General features: G+C 34.1%; 2 protein-coding genes across 3 annotated transcripts in view; one reads left to right on the top strand and one right to left on the bottom strand.

The window, feature by feature from the left end:
• The window catches only part of ERO1A (endoplasmic reticulum oxidoreductase 1 alpha), a 47,688-nt gene extending 39,883 nt beyond the window's left edge, over positions 1-7,805 (top strand). Inside the window, exons 13-16 of the mRNA XM_036263115.1 lie at positions 523-592; positions 4,780-4,866; positions 4,955-5,088; positions 7,487-7,805. Of these exons, the coding sequence (XP_036119008.1) occupies positions 523-592; positions 4,780-4,866; positions 4,955-5,088; positions 7,487-7,547 (352 nt within the window). The 3' untranslated portion in view covers positions 7,548-7,805. The remainder of the gene's footprint in view (positions 1-522; positions 593-4,779; positions 4,867-4,954; positions 5,089-7,486) is intronic.
• Positions 7,806-11,063: 3,258 nt separating this feature from the next.
• Positions 11,064-20,211, bottom strand: part of GPR137C (G protein-coupled receptor 137C) — a 59,494-nt gene continuing 50,346 nt past the window's right edge. Inside the window, exons 4-7 of one of the 2 annotated variants that reach the window (XM_036277780.1) lie at positions 19,834-19,983; positions 15,086-15,211; positions 14,792-14,910; positions 11,064-13,889 (exon numbers count right to left, since the gene is read on the bottom strand). In XM_036277780.1, coding sequence (XP_036133673.1) covers positions 13,712-13,889; positions 14,792-14,910; positions 15,086-15,211; positions 19,834-19,983 — 573 coding nt within the window. In that variant the 3' untranslated portion in view covers positions 11,064-13,711. The remainder of the gene's footprint in view (positions 13,890-14,791; positions 14,911-15,085; positions 15,212-19,833; positions 19,984-20,211) is intronic. The other variant, XM_036277789.1, reaches the window with a different exon arrangement.

Here is a 20,211-nt window from a genome sequence, read left to right as displayed (position 1 = left end):
AGCCATTCTTGTTGTACTTGGATACCTGCATTATTTTCACATTCAGTTGAACAGGTTGGGTTTGGGGCCAAACTTCAGTTATAATTTGTAGTTAGCTTTTATTTGTTTATTTAAAATCCTCACCTGAGGATTATTTTCCATTTATCTTCTGATAGAATGGGAGGGAGGGAGAGAGAGAAAGAAAAACAAACATCAATGTGAGAAAGACATATCAATTGGCTGCCTCCCACCCAACCCTGACCAGGGCCAGGGAACGAATTGCAACCGAGGTACATGCCCTTGACCAGGATAGAACCCAGGACTTTTTGGTCCCCTGGCCAATGCTCTAACTCTGAGCCAAACTGGCCAGGGCTGCAGTTAGCTGTTAGATTCGAGGGTAAGAATTTGTTTGGGGAGGTATCAGAGTGTTGCTTTTACTCTCTTTTAATTATATGATTCATCACTGACCAGCAAAATGTTACATTAGCAGAACTTTTAATATTTTATACTATATGAAAATGAATATTCTCTTTTAAAATGCAGGTCATTTCCTTTGCATTTTGATGAAAATTCATTTTTTGCTGGGGATAAAAAAGAAGCAAACAAACTAAAGGTAACTATTTTATACTGTTACTTCATTTTTAGATACAAATTTTTATGCAAGTATGAATATAAGCCCATGTTTTTATCCTTAACAATGAATCTTGATACATATCCTGAAATTATAAGAAAAGTCTGTCATAATGTTTCTTTTCCTCAATATAGGAAATCAAAAAGCAGATCCAACTTAAGATCTAGTTTGTATTATGTTCAAAGTAACACCTGAAATCAGTGTCACTGCACACTTTGTTGATGGCTTCCATACTGATGGCCTCATGTATTAAAAAGAGGTTATACATGAAAGGAAAGGGATCTGGAGCATCAGTGGAAGTATTGGTCTGCTTGGCTGAAGAGAATTCTGAAAATGGTTTTGGTTGAATTAAAGGATCGTCTTTAGGAGGAGAGGGCACATCTTATTCAATGGGAATTAAAGGCGTTTAGAAATGCCAGAATACAGTTGTGGAAAGAACAGAAGACCTGATACCCCACAAAATGAGGTTTGGTTTTTACCTTGCCTCTTTTTGTTTACTGATGTGTGTGTGCATGTGTGTGTGTATTTTTTTTTAATTATAGATGACACACAGCACTATATTAGTTTAGGTGTATAGTTTGGCATGCCTCTTAAAAGAGGTATCAACTCAGGCAAGACCATCTTTGTGTCCACTTGCATCAAAATACTGCAAATATAAAATAGTATTAGGAAGGTGATTAAATGCTTACTATATGGAGCGGGCATGATTTTTGTCATTAAAAGGAGAAACAACTCCTATACTCAAGGGATTTCTAGCCTATTTGGAGACTCAAGTAAAATTATATTACTGTTCTCTGTCACAAAGCTATAGGTAAGTAAAGGCAGGTAGCCTTCAGAAGCATTGGGCTTGATCTGATTTCATCAGAATATTTAAAACAATCTTCTTGTTTCTTATTGTTTCTTTCTGTAAGGAAAGAACCTGGTTTTATGCTGTTTGCAAGCAAACTTTTTGCACTCAGTTTTTGCTGTTAGATAACAGTTATTTCTGACCTCCCTTCTACCTCCTACTTGCTAGAAATACATATCTCAGTGCTTATATAACCTCCCAAACAGCTTCCAGGAACTTAGAAATGAGGGGGAAGATGCTGTAATAAGACACCCCTCCCTACTATTTTCAATATCTTCCTTATTTTTAGGATACTTGCCAGTTTATTGGAGTGTTTTGGCATTCACTAGTTTTATATAGTGCTGATTAGAAATATTTCTCATAATGTTTTAATTTTATCAGAATTAAAACACTCAGGTTTGATGTCCTTTGGCATTTCACAGATAATTTTTCTGAATCCTTTTATAAGAAAGGAGTGAAAAAAAAAAACAAGAAAACTTGTTAATATCAGAGATTTACTTTCTTTAAAAAAACTAGTTTATGGTGAACATCATAGATTTGAACAGTCACATTTTAAAGATCTCATCTTGTCTTCTTTATGCTCTATCAATGTTTGCTTAGAAATATAAGACTTGCATGAAAGAGGACTGTCTAGTGTTCAATTCAAACTAAAGTATGATTTTACTTGAAAGCTTATAAAACATTTGATAATTGAATGGGAATTGTTTTTTGGTCAGTTGGTGTCACTGGACATAAATCACAGTATATAAACCACAGAATGTTTGATTATTCTACCCCCTAACTATACTTTTAAGTGTTGATCTAAAAACTGTACATAAACAAAGATGATTTGTAAGTGACTTAGGTTCTGGTTATTTTAAGGATCATAAATTTTTCTAATATGAGATAAATTTGAAATATACTTAGATTATTAGACATTGATTGGTATTTGTGGAAGTCACAAGGATTTTCTCCTGTTCTACGCTAGTCAATTTCTGGCTTATTAATTTGGTTCTAGCATATTAAGTTCACTTAAGCACTTGTGCTTGGTTTTCATTTTGCAGTGTTACGTGCTTACTCTCTGTGTAAGCCGTAGAAAGATTGACTCTTGCATTTGAATTAATAAACATAGATTCAAATAACAAATTTAGACAGTATATACAAAACAAGCACAATCTTTTATAACAGAAGCTTCCATCTTTTACAAGTATGAAAGTCAAAAAACTTTCAAGGCCTTTCCTTATGACAGTGGTATCTTACATATCTATTCACTGTGAAAATATAATTGCCAAAAAGCCACTATGTATTTAGTAACATTTTAAAGTAAAAGTTGATTTTATTGATCATAACATTTTTATCCATTTGGAAATTTACAGTATATACATGTGAGCTATTTTTTTTGTCTATATTTGCTTGTCTATAAGTGGATTTTGTAGGCCCTTATCACAACTGTTAAGTCTTCCAGAGGCCAACACTTCAAAGGATAGAAACATCTACTTCAGGGTAATTTTACTGCTCTGTTATTAGTGTTAAAAGTATGATTTTTCTTTAATTCAAAGTTGAAACATAAGTTTAAAGGAAACCTCAAATCACATCACCAAAATCTTAAGAGTAATATTAGTAATATCACTGGGTATTTTTAAAAAGTAGATTTAAAATGAGGATTACCACCTAGCCAGTGTGGCTCAGTGGTTGAGTGTCGACCCATGCACCAGGAGGTCGCTGGTTTGATTCCCAGTCAGGGCATATGCCCAGGTTGTGGGCCAAATCCCCAGTGGGAGGCATGCAAGAGGCGGCCAATAGATGTTCTCTCTCATCGATGTTTCTCTCTCTCTCTCTAAAAATCAATAAAAGAAAAAGAATAATAATAAAATTAGGATTATCTCTTACTGAGCTCAACCCAAAAGGTACAGAAACCCAAAATATAGAATATTGCTAATATTTGGTAATACTTAATAGTAATAATTTGGGCTTTGTCTTAACATATAATTTGTATTAATAAAGATAGAAGACCTGGGGTCCATGTTACAGCTGTTTCAGAGTCTCAAGCTGAATGAAACATCTGTGGAAAAGACTAAATTGAGTAAATTGGAGTGAACTGAGGTCTTCTTTGAGCAATGGGTTCTAATCTTTGATGATTTATTCTCATTTTTATTTTATTTTGAATGTTTTTATTGATTTTAGAAAGAGAGGAAAGGAGAATGAGAGAGAGAAACAGTGATAGGCTATCTCCTTCACACTCTGTACTGGGGATCAAGCTCACAACCCAGGCAAGTGCCCTGACTGGGAATTGAACCCATGACATTTTGCTGCATGGGACGATGCTCAACCAACTGAGCTGACTTATTCCCATTTTTAGATTTTTGGTCCTGTTTTATTCTGGTTGAGCCCAGTGTGTGGTTTATCACATTAAAAAAAAAAGAGAGAGAGAGAGAGAAACACTACATGCTCCCCAAATTATAGGTCAGTTGGTATACTGGATGTTACATCTGAAATGTGTGTCAATTTTCCTACTTACAGTACTCTAAGCTGATTTTGGTATAAGTCCAGGACAGGGGGAGTCATGTGGAGGATCAGTTAATAATTATCATTGGAGTAAACAAAGGATGTGTTCTTGGCTTTCCTTCTCTTTTTCTTATTAAAGACATATACTGCTTTTGGATGAGATGGATGCCTTTTGCCCTATTATAAACAATATAAAAATACCCTAATGTTTAAAGATACATACACATTTATTATAAGTATAAAAACAAAAAATTCAGAATGTTCAATTTTACTTGTAATGGTTGCTTTATAAAACTTGGTGAAGCGTACATGGATGTTTACTATATTTTGTATATTTCTGAATAACAATAATAATAAGATCTGATTGTTTCAACTAATTAACACCAGAAAGAAGGCTTTAATTTAGCTACTATGAAATCAAAGTTTTTGTTTTTTTTCTCTCCCTCTCTCTTTTTTCAGTCCTCATCCAAGGATATTTGTCTATTTGTCTTCAGACAGAGTGGGAGGGAGAGAGAGAGAAACATTGATATGAAAGGGACACATAAACTGGTTGCTTCCCGCACGACCCCGACCTGGGGATGAACTGCAACTGGGGTACGTGCCCTTGGCCGCAGTCGAACCCTTGACTCATTGGTCCATGGCCGATGCTCTACTGCTGAGCCAAACTGGCCAGGGCCGTCTCTTTCTTTGGTAAATGAGGCCATCCAGCCTCTGTGCTCCCTTTCCTGATACGGACATATAGTTAATAATCACATACAACAGAACATCTCATAGAAGGCATTCAGAAAATAGTGTTTGACTACTGCAACTTAATACAATTTTGTTAAATTGTTTTTAGGAGGAATTTCGACTGCATTTTAGAAACATTTCAAGAATCATGGATTGTGTTGGTTGTTTTAAATGTAGACTATGGGGAAAGCTTCAGGTAAGCAAATCTATCTCAGTCCTATTTTTCATTTATTTTTGCACCAATAATTTTCTGATTTTTCTTTTTTTCTTATTTCTGTTAATAGACTCAAGGTTTGGGTACTGCTCTGAAGATCTTGTTTTCTGAGAAACTAATAGCGAATATGCCAGAAAGTGGGCCCAGTTATGAATTTCATCTAACCAGACAAGAAATAGTATCATTATTTAATGCATTTGGAAGGTTAGTCTGAATGTACTGAAATTGTTTCTGCTAGTCAAGTAAGTCTAATGCAACATGTACACTCTCAGATAAAACTGGGTAAGGAATATCCTTTATAGTGAAATTATCTCACTACAGAATTCTAGGATCTTATGAAATACCTTTCGTATGTAGACATAGACAATCATTACATGATATTCTTAAATTTTATCTATTTACTTTTTTTTAAATCCTCACCCGAGGACACCTTTTCATTTTTTGTTCAGATAGAGCGGGAGGGAGAGAGAGGAAGAGAGAGAGAGAAACATCGATGTGAAGGGACACATCGAGTGGCCACCACCCGCACGACCAACCAGGGCCCGGGACAAACTGCAACCGAGGTACGTGCCCTTAGCGGGAACCGAACCCGGGTCTCTCTGTACCACAGGCCGACGCTCCAACCGCTGAGCCAAACCGGCCAGGGCTCTATTTACTTTTATAATCATGATTAATTTACTGATTGGACTTCAGTATTCATCTTATGAATTTGTATATTTTTTCTAATTATTTAAAAGTAGTTTTTGGTGCTACCCAAATATTTTTTGAAGGTCCTGGAAAAACTCATGTTGTTTTATACAGGTATACATGTAAAATGTCTTTGTGACTTCAACATTATGTAAAAAGATTAATAACTCTTTAAAAATAATTAATTTCATAAAAATTATTAGAAGATAAGCTTGAAAATATGTACTTACATTTTAAAATTTAACTATAGATGCATTTTCTTCTGGCCTATCATATGTATTCTTACATACGAGATTTATAAAAACTAATAGTTTCTAAGGACTAACAATTATGACAATATTTTGGGTTTGAAATAATTGACCTTCAAAATTATTCTTTAGTACACAGAAGCTTGACAGTTACATCTCATTGAATACTCTGCTACTTTTTTCATGGCGGAGAGCAGAACTAAACTATACTTGAAATAATGAAAAATCTTTACTTTTTATAAAAATTAGTGAAAACAATTGATCACATGTTTACTATTCTCATTCTTTTTTTTTTTTTATTATCCTCACCCGAGGACATTTTTCCATTTTTTGTACAGACAGAGTGGGAGGGAGAGAGAGGAAGAGAGAGAGAGAGAAACATCGATGTGAAAGGGACACATCGAGTGGCTGCCACCCGCACGACCAACCAGGGCCGGGGACAAACTGCAACCGAGGTACGTGCCCTTAGCGGGAACCGAACCCGGGTCTCTCCGGACCGCAGGCCGATACTCTAACCGCTGAGCCAAACCGACCAGGGCTATTCTCATTCTTTAAAGTCCAAAAACTTTGGTTCTTTGTATGTTTACTAAATATGGTATATTGATTTGTTCAGTACTCATATATTTATGCATATTTAAAATGCATATTTAAAAATTTTTTTTTTCTTTATTGATTTTGGAAAGAGAGAGAGAGAGAGATAGAAACATCGATGAGAGAGAACACGGATTGGCTGCCTCCTGCACTCCCCCGACTGGGGATTGGGCCCACCACTTGGGCATGTGCCCTGACACTCAACCACTGAGCCACACCAGCTGGGCTAAAATGCATATTTTAATGCTATGTACTTTATACTTATGTACTTGAAATACTGAACTTATAAATATACTTATGAATACTTAAAATAACCTAAGTATTTTAATATTTTTGTACTTTGTAATTCTGTAATTTAAAACTTTTTTTTTGTTTGTTTTTTTATCCTTACCCGAGGACATTTTTCTTTTTGTTCAGATAGAGTGGGAGGGAGAAAGAGAGAGAGAGAGAGAGAGACATCGACATGAAGGGGACACATCGAGTGGTTGCCACCCGCACGACCCAACCAGGGCTGGGGACAAACTGCAACTGAGGTACATGCCCTTAGTGGGAACCGAACCGGGGTGTCTCTGGACCGCATGCCGACACTCTAACCGCTGAGCCACACCAGCCAGGGCTGTAATTTAAAACTTTAATACTAAGTTATGAATACTTAAAAACAAATTTCTGGTCAATATTATCTTAGTTTTATCACATCCAGTTAAGAACTAAAGTACATCAAAATAGATTAAATGGTTTATGCACCTTTAAATTTGTTGAAATAAATTACCTAAAAATTTTTCTGTGCTTTAAAAGTGCAAAGTCAGTCTGGCTGGTGTGGCTTAGTGGTTGAGTGTCAATCCATGCACTGAGAGGTTGCTGGTTCAATTCCCAGTTAGGGCACAAGCCTGGGTTTCAGGCTCGATCCCCAGTAGGGAGCATGCAGGAGGCAGCGAATGGATGTTTCTCTCTCTCTCTCTCTTTTCCCCTCGATCAAAAAATCAATAAATAAATATTGAAAAAAAGTGTAAAGTGAGTAACTTACAGAGAAAAGTTAGTTAAGATAGTTTCTGAGTGAATGTTTTTTTTCGTTACAGAATTTCTACAAGTGTGAAAGAATTAGAAAATTTCAGGAACTTGTTACAAAATATTCATTAAAGAAAATTAGTTGAAATGTGCCTGTTTCTGGACAATGGAGCTCAAAGAGTAGAATTTCATTCAAAGGCATAATAACAGTGAGAGTCTTAAGGCAAATATTTTATAAAGCTGCTTTTGTAAAAGGAGAATTATATTGTTGTAAGTAAACATTTCTAAAAATTGTGTTAAGTCTATGTAAAATATTGTGAGTAAAAGTAATACTTTGGTAATGTACAAATTTTAAAATTTAATATTGAATAAAATCAGGATTATTAAATTGATATATGGTAAAAGTAAGTACATGATGTCTTACGTCTCTCAAACTAGAATTTTGTGTAATATGTAATATAAATAAAACTATGGCCAATGTAACAAGTGTTTAATAAAAAAATGCTCATGAATAAACCATAATTGACAGCCTAAAATTTTTCAATACAGAATGCCCAGTTATATTTGAATTTCAGATAAACAAATGTTTTTTTAAAATATTAGTATGTTGCATGCAATATTTGGGACATACACCAAAAAAAACATTCCTTATTTAAAATTAAAATTTAACTGGTAGTCTTATGTTTTATTTGGCAGCCCTAAAATATATTGGTATTAAAAAAATCACTTTTAGAATTATATTACTATTTTGATGGACTTGTTTTGGTTTGTAGAAAGATACAATGACAACTAAAAGGCATAGGGGATTTCTATACATTGTAAAAGGTTGAATAGATTTATATATTTATTCTCATAATACTTTGCTTAATGTTGAACAAAATTTAGGAAAAATTTTTATTTTTATATAATTTCAAATTTACAGAAAAGTTTCCAGGATAGTACAAAGAACTCTTTTACCCAGATTCACTAATTGGTAATATTTGCTTTATCTTTCATGCTCTCTCTGTGTATATATACACATATTATTTTTTCCTCAGTCATTTGAAAGTCAGTTATAGGCATCATGCCTTTTGAACCCTACATAGTTTAGTGTGTAATACTGAATAATTTATTAAAAATGCCTTTTTTTTTTTCAGAAAAAAATCTAGAACTATACTGATAAGCCTTAGAATAAGGAATCATTTCAAGTTTGTTTCGTTGCCCTTTTAATGTTTGATCTATAAACTCATAGGGCATGTTACTTTTTTTGGTATTCATTACCCCTTTCTCCTTAAAAAAACTAAACGGTAATTTTGGGAGGTTTTATTAGTGAAAACTCTTTAATGATAAAAATATTTGAAGGGGTTTAGGAATTTATATCACATGGTGATTGTAGGGAAAAAAAGAAACTGTATACCTCAAAATTATGTGCCTCTTTATATGTCTTAGCAGGAATACCATGTTGAGATGTCACATTATTAATAAAGCAGGGTTTATTTATATAATGGTTTAGAAATGTCATTTTACACTGCTGTATACTTTTTCTTCTCTGTGTTCCTAAGGCCTGGTATAGTGTCAAGCACATAGTGGGTTTCCAATAAATATTTGTTGAATGAATGTATGAATATGTATTCAGTATATTTTGAATGAATAATCACGGAGCAAAGTTTAACAATATGTGTTGTATTTTTCTTTTCTCCCTCATTTGTATAGGGAAGGTAAAGAAAGACATTAACCTACTAGTTAAGTCAGTATTCTTGGAGACACAAAGGACTATGAAATAAGCACCATATATAAAAGTTTAAGGACATTTGTAGCATTCTGAAAATATGGTAGATGGATTTAAATGGTAATGAGCCTGTATACCTCTCTCATGCCCCTGCCCTTTTCTTAGTAGATTTTTTTTTTTAAAAAGAATATTCCTATCTTCATTTTGTTACCTCCTACTTGCTCCTTAACTAAAATCTGGCTTCTGGCTCTGAAGTTCTTAACATTCTCCTCCTTTGAAGCCTAAAAAACCCAGTTCTAAATCCACAGTTCAGTTCACAAGGCATTTCTTATTTGACTCCCCCCCCCCCCATGCATTTGACACCATTGACAGCCCCTTGTTTAAAAAAAAATTTTTTAAACCCCCAATTTCCCTAATCCTAGATGCCTCCTTTTTAGCCTCTCTTAATTTATGCCTTAAATGTTATTCCTCAGGCTTTCATTCTTGCTCTCAATCACTGCCACTACTCACTTTTGGGTAATTACAATTCAATGATTTCTAAATCCTTTAGCTCTGACTTCTCCATCCATCTGTCTATGACATATCTTTATTTGGTTGTCCTACAGATACCTGTGTGTGTCTTAAAACAGTTATTCTCCCTCAAACCTACTCTTATGCCTGTGTTCCTTACTCTGGTTAAATTCAGAACCATTATCATCTAAATTCTCTAGGCTCACTTCTCTCCCGCAACTTCCTCCTATCCAATCAGTGTGTAAGCACTAAGGATTTAATCTCTGTATCTCTAATACATCACTATCTTTCTATTTTCATTGCTCTTACCTGAAGTACTACACTAACCTGTCATCTTATACCCAGCCTGTCTCTTCTATTTTGCTCCACAATGCTACCAGAACCTCTAAACAAGGTTCTCTGATGTGTGTCTCCCAATCTTACCTCCCCCACCCTGCCATGTTTTGATAAAATGGACTTATAGTTCTTCAAATGCACCATGGCCAGTCCCCTACCCCTTGAGGCATGCTGTTCTCTGCATCAAGTGCCCTAGCTATCCTTCCCCACCTGGAAAATTTCTATGTATCCTTGCAGGCCCAGCATAAAGCATCGCTTCTGTGAAATCTCCCTTGTTGAATCCAAGGAGGACCATTGCTAACTTTTTTGTGTGTGTTACCACTGTAATTACAACCTACCTCTATTGTGTCACTTATTGTACTGTATTGTTTTTGTTTTCTAAAGCCTCCTTTACTAGAATGTGAGCTCAATAAGGGCAGGAAAAGAAACTTTATCCATTTTTGCGTCTCCAATGGCATAGTTTTTGGCACATGAACACTTAATAAATGTTTGTTGAATAAATTGCTTTTAAATGGTATCTTTATTCTATTAGAGGTCATTCGTTCACTCCAAATATTCTTTGCAACAAAGATTTGTGGACTTTGGGAGGTGGGGGTCAATAAAGCTCCTGAAATTGTATTCAAAATATGATGTGGTTTTGGCAGGTTATGAAAGGGGTCTACTATGGAAAAAAAATGGTATACCTCTTCTTTCAGGGAAAAAGGTAAGATCACTGAAGAATTTCTTGAATAATCAAAGAACAGCTGCCCACGATTATGGGCTAAATTTATTTCTATTTAAGATTCAAAGGGAACGTAGAAAGATGTTATTTCATTTCATACCAGGATTTTTCTTAATGTTTGAATAAACATGTACTATCTAATATTGTATTGGTAGTTTAAAGTAAAGAGTATGGCAGTTCCTATGAAATTACTGTATAATACTAAAGGACATGATGGCCAGGTATAAGTAATTATAAGCTCACTAACAGCAGACTATCATTTATAATTTCTATTTTCACTTTTATCTTGTAGCACTTGGGTTCTTATCCTTATATAATAGAAATTCATTCAGTATAGTTCATTAAGAGAGATTAAAAAAAACAGACCTCCAAATAAAAGCACAAACACTTTTATTTTAACAGGAGTTTTTTTTGTTACAATTTAGTGAAACAACAAATAAATACATTCATTGGCCACAGCTATACTTTTACAACCAGTTTGAAACTGATTATATAGCTGAGAAACACTGTTAAACAATAAAAAAAGGCAACTATGCATAAAAAAGCCACTAGCTATAAATTACATCTTTAATAAAACTACAACCAGCTATAATGAGTGGTAAGAGTTTCAAAATTAATGGCCACCCAAATGAAATGATAAAAACAAGTACTTCTAATCACTGTAGAATTACACACTTAAGCAATGAAATGCACTGTTCTAATTAATGAACCAAAAAGGAAGGTTTGAAATTGTTGTCATGTGCTTCAGTGCAGGATGAACAGGGAATTGGTAGCCCTTTGATTTTATAAACAACTCCTTCTTTCAAGACCAAGCTTAAAGTGCTCCTAGTGCTTTGGAATTTTCAAGCAAAAATTGGGCCAGAAGCTTATCTTTCTTTGTCTTTGGTGATGTATTGTGGCAGATGTGTATAAAGAGACAAATGCAAGAATTCAATTACCCTAGTCAGTGATAAGAATACATTTATAAATCTCAAATTTGGAAGAATCAACTAATGTAGCTGAAAGAAACAAGTTATTTTATCTAAAATATTTTTTAAAGTAATCTTTGCCTAACTGGTCAAATAGGAACATTATCTAGGGAAGCCTTACTAGAAGAAAAAGGGAAAAATTTACTTTACTTTACTTGAACCCCAAGGATTAACACAGATCTCTTCAAATAGTTTCACATAATTAGATACTTAACATTATTAAGAAAGTTTAACAGTTGGTATTCTGAAAAGAAATCTAATAACTTAAGTTGTAATAAAAATATACTCAGGTGCATAATATGTTGTCATGTAAACACCAAGGTTAACTTCTGTACTATAAATTTTAAAATAATTTGGTTACAATGATAGAACCTATAAACCTAAAGTAACATAATTATGTTTATGCTTCTGATTGAATTCAATGTCATTTTGTTTGATAAAAGGAAGAAATTTCTTTGGCTATGTACCAGCCTCCCCCAAAATTGAAAGCAATAAAAATTTCATTTATTCCTTGGGGTTTCACCTACTGTTGTACTTTTGTGAAGTTACTGCATCAATTATTAAAAAGTTGAAAGGTATTTTAAGCAAGAGTAGAAATAAAACAATTTTCAAATCAAAGTAGTAGACAGAAAAGGACAGTTGTATTAGTTCCAGTTCTGAAGAAACAGATCAGCAGACAATTGTTTAAGGTTAGGTGTCTTTAAGTATGCTGTGACAACTTTCCAATGTTGCCTGTTCCCTTGGCATCTTGAGGTATTCAGCATCTCCTTCTTTCAATATAGACACCGGTAGAAAGTGCATTTTAAAATTCTCTATCACCTTAGCCTACTGTATAATTTTTTAGATTTGGGATAGGACATTCAAGACAGTTTTAATATAATTCAAAAAGTATTCCGATATTGTTAATACTTACCTAGTTAGTACCTTTGTATCAGTTTGCTTATTTATCTAGTGTTGGAATTAATTTCAATGAAATTTAATCTGGTTTTGCCCATATACAAGACAAAAATGTGAAAACTAAAGGAGGACTTACGTCTTACAAAGTATTGCACTTGAGTTCACTGCAATTATGTATCATAATTTAATTTACCTGAGGACAATCCTGCTTTTTCAGTAAAATCAGCTATATTTTGTTTCAGCTAAATCAAATGCTTTTGAAAATGTATTCATGTTTTAACTTAGAATTGTATATTTGACGAGTAATTCTTAAATGCATCTGTAAACTTGTTTAGTCCCAAGAAGTTTCTACCAAAATCTCCCTATGTAAAAACCGCTATTGCTTTCTTGAAGAATCATGCTTAAACTACAACATATATCTTAATCATACAAAATAATCACTTGACCACTTCTACTCAAAGTAGCCACATAATTTTCACTGGTATACTTTCTTTTTGAAACTGTGGCTTTCCAAAGAACTCTGCTGGTCATCACTGTAAAGGTTTACTACTATCATTAAAAAAAAATGATTGAATAATTTAAGTTGGTATTTTACCATCATGCTTAAAAGAACTACCTTCAATGATTACATATTTTTTAGTATATTTTTAAAAAGAATAATACATTTTTATGCCTTAATTCGGTGCACTTTTTACACTGTAAAATTTTTATTGGGTAAAAATTCCATATAGAGTACACCACAGAATATACAGATTTTGATTTTAATAAGAAAATTGCCTCCCAACTTGGTGTACAATATAATATCCCAGGGTGAACACTAGAGTATGACTCTGGGGACTGCAGTGTAGTTTTCAGAAAAAGATAAAAGTGCAAATATGCAAATATGCTTTTGATGTTCCAAAGTCAAGATGTTTGGAGGCTATCAAGTGCCTTAAGATCTAATTTCTCTTTTCTCCCACTCCAAACGTTCCATTTAACTTCATTTTGCTATGAAGAGGTCAAAGTAATAGCCGTGTCCTCTGCTGAACACAGCCACATTTCCAGGTGTTGTTTTCAGTTGCGAAAGATAATGGAATGTTTATGTAGATGGCATTTAAATGCGTCGAATATACACATTCATGAAAAACAACTGAAGAATCACAACTTGGTAATGCTGTCAGTTTTGTGGTGTTACATATAAGCTGTGGTGATTGTTCAAATCTAAATTACTACAAGTAAAGAGCAAAGGAGCAGTATCTGTCATAGGTCCATTCAGGTGGGGAGAGACTGTATAACTGTTGCTGCCACACCCTGGCATGGTGCCATACCAGCCCAACCCTTGTGAATTTGATAAACTGCAACAACAACAACAAAAAAAGCCACACGACTGTGATCAGAATATAAGAAGTCACATTGACATTTTTAGCTTTTCAATAAATTTTATAATACGTTGAAATAACATAATGACTCTCTACAAAGTTTAGTGACTTTTACCCAGTATCCTTGATTCTATATCATATATTACAAAAGAATAAACATATACTATTCAGAACTAAAACTTGACTATCAGATAATAATAATAGTGCATATTATATACTAGGTTTTATTCTAAGAATTTTGGAATACACACGTAGAATTATGTATACATACACACAGTCATTTGATCTTCACAACAGTCCTACAGGTTCTATTATCATTCCTCTTTTACAGATAAAAAATAGACTAAAAAATGGGTTAACTTGTCCAGATGACATGAGGATTACAAAAAATGCTCTATCAAGCCAAAAACATTATGTAAGTGTGTACTGAGACTTTCATTTTGCCCTGGCACACAGGTAAAGGTATGGATTTGCAATAATTTTGGAATAAGGGGGTCACAAAAGGTTTCTCATGGCATCTAAAGTTCCCAAGAGTTTGATCTAGGGTTTCTCTGTAGATTCTGAATAGGACTATAGACAAGGAAACCTATATAATCACTATAAAGTATTTCTTCTCTGCTAACCAATACCACCAGCTTTGAACCAACAAGGGATCCTGAAATAACTGGTACCATTTTACCCCCAAAGACTTCGAGTCTGATGGTAGTTCTTTGTAGTACAGGTCCCACCATGGGTTTAACATGTACCATTCTAAGCTTCAATATTAAATGATTTTATTTATTGATATATATATAACACCAAATCACCTTTTTCACATTTGAGTTAAAGGTTAGATTTGTTCTTTTTAATTTATTTCAGTACTAATTCAGTACATTTACCTTCCTTCTCTTGAACTTCCCAGTCTTGGCAGGTCATCATCACTATCATATCGTCTTGGATTGTCAAAAAAGTAAGCTCTGGAACTATAACTGTGGCTATTTATCATGCCAGCAGGTGCCTGTGAAAAAAGTATTAGATAGCACGTGAAGATGTACTTTTCAACTAAGACAGGAGGCTGGGATTTATAATGCTTTTTAGACTTACACTTTGTCAAACATAGAAAATCAATATAAATGTTCAATTATTTTTAAAAATAAGGAGAATAGGCATTAAGGAATATAATGATATCTTACCAAATTCTGGTTTAATCTCTGTGCTCGGAAAAATAGTACCACTGACCATGCGGGCACGTGTTCCCACAGAAAGAGGACCATTCCAAATACTATATACTCTTCTCCACTTACATCTTGCATGTGAGCCTGTAAATAGAGTATGGCAGAGAGATCTTGAAATCTGTTTTATATATAAGCAGTCACCCTCCACAATTAACTTGCTTCAGGTAGGGTAAGTTAAAACATAACAACTACAAGCACATAAAACTCTAAATTAATTATCCACATTTTGTGCTTTCTTATATAATGATATTTATCCTTTAAAGAATACAAAAATGCATTGATGTTACCTAGAAGAAAAAGCTATTAACTTTTTCAATGCATCAATCTATGAAAATATTTTTAATATATAGATAATATACAATAATTTCATTTTTAGTCCCCATAGTTGGAACAGGATTATAAAATAGATTACTAGTTCCAGCTGCTCCATAGACAAATAGCACTCACCCAGAGTTACACCATAGACAATGTAACATGTACATTGCTCAACTCTTCTGTTACTTTAAAATATGCTTTTGGACCTAAACTCCATATTGAATTTGTTTCTATTATATTAGATGTAGGGAGAGGGAAGTGGGAAAAGGAATAAAAAGAATTTGTCACCAGTGTAAATTCCTTCTCTGTGGAAAGGCAACTAAAATTTTGCTTGCCAGGTAGCTCAGTTGGTTAGAGCATCGTCCTTATTCACCAAGGTTGTGGGTTTGATCCCTGGTCAGGCCACATATAAGAAGCAACCAATGAAAGCATAAATAAGTGGAACAACAAATCAATTTTTCTCTCTCTCTATAAAATCAGTAAGTTAAAAAAAATGTTTAAAAGGTAACTGAAATTCTGATATAAGGGGATTCCAGGATTCTTTAAATTCAGTACACAACTGCCCTGGCCGGTTTGGCTTAGTGGTTAGAACATCGCCCCACGGACCAAAGAGTCTCAGGTTCAATTCCAGTCAAGGGCATGTACCTTGTTTGTGGTTTGTCCCTGGCCCTGGTTGGAGTAGTGCGGGAGGCAACCAGTCGATGTGGCCCTCTCACGTTGATGTTTCTCTCTATCTTTCCCTCCCTCCCACTCTATCTGAAGATAAATAGAAAAATATCCTCAGGTGAGGATTAAAAAATAAAATAAAATAAATTCAGTACAAAGTTAAATTAATATAAACAAACATATGACATATATTATGTCAAAATGCACTTTTAGGAAGGGGGTAGAGAATGCTGGGGGTTAAATATGGATAACTAGAGAACTGTGAATTACTATAGCAAGCACCTAGACAACCAAGGAACTATGAATACTCTCCCATCATCAAGACAGATAATGCCAGATTTTTTAAAAAGTCATTAAACATCTAAAATGAAGAAAATATTTAGGTTATATATATATAGTTCTTGGGTAAGAGAGAATTAATTTTATTCTTACAAATTAAATATATACCATGTTCACTAGCTAATCAATTATCTAGAGATATTGAAATACTATCCTTTTAAAAATTAGTGAAATAGCCCGACCAGTGTGGCTCAGTGGTTGAGCATCGACCCATGCACCAAAAGGTCGCTGTTTTGATTCCTGGTCAAGGTACATGCCCAGGTTGTGGGACAAATCCCCAGTTAGGAGACATGCAGGAGGTGGCCAATCGATGTTCTCTCTCACTGATGTTTCTATCTCTCTCTTCCTCTCCCTTCCTTTCTTTCTAAAAGCAATAAAGAAAAAAAATTTTTTTTAAATTAGTAAAATAGGTTTATGACCAATAGATCTATGGTACTATTTGTATTATTTACAAAAAAAAGAAAAAAAAGAAAAAAAGAAAAATACTCCTTTGGGAGAAGTTCTCTCTGAAGAATAATTTCAAGTGCCACATGCAAATAAGGATTTTTATTAAAGCAGTAATCAAAAAACTCCTAGCAAACAAAAGTCCTGGACTGAATGGTTTACCAAACACTCAAAAAAGAACTAACACCTATATTTCTCAAAATATTCCAAAAAATGCAAGAAAAAAAAAAAAAAAAAGACTTCCAAGCTCTTTTTACCAGGCCAGCATTATCCTAATTCTAAAAACCAGATAAAGACGCTACAAAGAAAGAAAATTATAGGCCAATATCCCTAATGAATATAGATGCTAAAATCCTCAACAAAATATTAGCAAACTGGATCCAGCAATATATTAAAAAGATCACACACCATGATCCCAAGTGGGATTTCTTCCGGTGATGCAAGGTTGGTAGTATATTCGCAAATCAATAAATGTGATACAGCACATAAACAAAATGAAAGATAAAAATTACATGATCATATCAACAGATGCAGAAAAAGCATTTGATAAAACCCAGCACCCATTTATGATAAAAACTCTCAGCAAAGTGGGAATGGAGGGATCATACCTCAACATAAAGGCTATATATGACAAATCTACAGCTACCATCATAATCAATGGGCAAAAACTAAAGGTGTTTCCTTGAGATCAGCAACAAGACAGAGCTGTCTACTTTCACCACTTTTATTCAACATAGTACTGAAAGTCCAAGCCACAGCACTCAGACAAGAAGAAATAAAAGGTATCCTGATTGGAAAGGAGGAAGTAAAACTGTCATTATTCACAGATGACATGTTACTGTACATAGAAAACTCTAAAAACTCCACCAAAAATGACTAGATCTAATAAATGAATTCAGCAAAGTAGCAGGATACAAAATTAATATTCAGAAATTGTTGGTATTTTTATATAATAATAATGAACTATCAGAAAAAGAAACGAAGAAACAATCCTACATGCTATTGCAACAACAACAAAAAAAGGTGCCAAGGAATAAATTTAACCAAGGAGGCAAAAGATCTATATTTGGAAAACTATAGGACATTGAAGAAAGAAACTGAGGAAGACACAAATAAGTGGAAATATATTTTGTGTTCATGATTGGAAAAATTAACACTATTAGAATATCCATACTACCCAAAGCAATCTATAGATTCAGCACAATTCCTATTAAAATACCAATGGCATAGTTCACAGATCTAGAAGAAATATTCCAAAAACTTATATGGAATGAAAAAAGACCCCAAATAGCCTCAGCAATCTTGAGAAAGAACAAAGTGGGAGGTGTCACAATACCTAATATCAAACTATACTACAAAGCCACTGTAATCAAAACAGCCTGGCACTGGCATAAGAACAGGCATATATGTCAATGGAATAGAACAGAGAGCCCAGAAATAAACCCATGCCTTTATGATCAATTAATATTTGACAAAGGAGATAAAAGCATACAATGGAGTAAAGACATGGTGCTGGGAAAATTGAACAGGTACATGCAAAAAAACAAAAAAAACAAAAAGGGAAACTAGATCACCAACATACACCATACATAAGAATAAACTCAAAATGGATAAAAGCCTTACATGTAAGCTGTGAAACCATAAAAATCCTAGAAGAAAACAAAGGCAGAAAAACTCAGACATCTCTTGTAGCAATATTTTTGCCAATATACCTCCTAGGGCAAGGGAAACAAAGGAAAAAATAAACAAATGGGACTACATCAAACTAAAAAGCTTCTGCACTGCAAGAAAAACCATCAACAAAATGATGTATGGGAGAACATATTTGCCAATGATACATCTGATAAGGGATTAATTTCCAAAATATATAAAGAACTTATATAACTCAACACCAGGGAGACAAACAATCCAATTAAAAATGGGCAAAGGACCTGAATAGATACTTCTCCAAAGAGGACATACAGATGATCAATAGACATATGTAAAAATGCTCAACATCACTAATTATCAGAGAGATGCAAATTAAAACCACAATGAGAAATCACATCACACCTGCCAGAATAGCAACTATCAATAAATCAACAAATAACAAGTGTTGGAGAGGATGTGGAGAAAAGGGAAACCTTGTGTACTGTTGGCGGGAATGCAAACTGGTGCAGCCACTGTAGAAAACAGTCTGGAGTTTCCTCAAAAAATAAAAAATGGAACTGCCTTTTGACCCAGTGATCCCACTTCTGGGAATATATCCTAAGAATCCTGAAATACCAGTTCAAAAGAATGTATGCACCTCTATGTTCACTGCAGTGTTATTTACAATAGTCAAAATCTGGAAATAGACCAAGTGCCCATCAGTAGTAGATGAGTGGATAAAAAAGCTGTGGTACATTTACACACTGGAATACTATGCAGCTGTAAAAAGGAAAGAAATCTTACCTTTTATGACAGCATGGATTGACCTGGACAGTATTATGCTAAGTTAAATAGGCCAGTCAGAGAAAGATAAATATCATATGATCTCACTTATATGTGGAATCTAATGAACAAAATAAACTGATGAATAACACAGAAACAGAAGAATGGATACATGGAACAGAATGACAGCTGTCAGAGGGGAGGAGGAGAGCAGACTGGATGAAAGATGGTGAAGGGGTTAGCCAAAGAACATATATGCATAACCCATAGACACAGGCAACAGTGTGGTGATGGCCAGAGGGAAGGAGTGTGGGGGATGAATGGAGGTAGGCAAAGGCGGGAAATGGGGATCTATAATAGTATCAACAATAAAAACAAAATTAAAAAAACATAGAATTTTGAGTTTGATTATTCATAGTAACTAGAGATTCCATAAAAGTGTTTGTAAATAAAACTCTTAAAATTTTCTCCTACATATGGCTAACTTCATTATCATATTGTTAGATTGGCAATACATGGTAGGAACTTACCTTATCTGAAAGATTATCCCAGCCATAATTAAATGGACTTTCTAATGTATCCTGAGATATGGTGATCACCACCAAATTGTAACATGCTCTTGAAGAATAGAGAAGAATGACTACAGAGCTTACGACAACAGTCTGGCACAGAGACATACCCTAAAAGAAATAAAAATCATCATTACTGTACTCTGCACATTTGTCATGACAAGCTATTCATCCATCTACTAGTATAGCCATCTCCTCCTGCAATGCATTCCTAGAAAATGCTGAATGAGCACCTGTTGAAACAAATTTTTTATTATCTTGCTTTATAATTCCTTTTCTTGGAACCACTTGTGTTTAGTGTTTAAACTACTCTGTTAATACAAGTAAGTTCTTTGCCAA

Source organism: Molossus molossus, unplaced genomic scaffold (genome assembly GCF_014108415.1).
Source record: "Molossus molossus isolate mMolMol1 unplaced genomic scaffold, mMolMol1.p scaffold_m16_p_1, whole genome shotgun sequence".
In the NCBI taxonomy this organism is placed as follows: domain Eukaryota; kingdom Metazoa; phylum Chordata; class Mammalia; order Chiroptera; family Molossidae; genus Molossus; species Molossus molossus.
The sequence above is the reverse complement of the archived record's forward strand: the minus strand, read 5'-3'. Positions and strand labels throughout refer to the sequence as shown.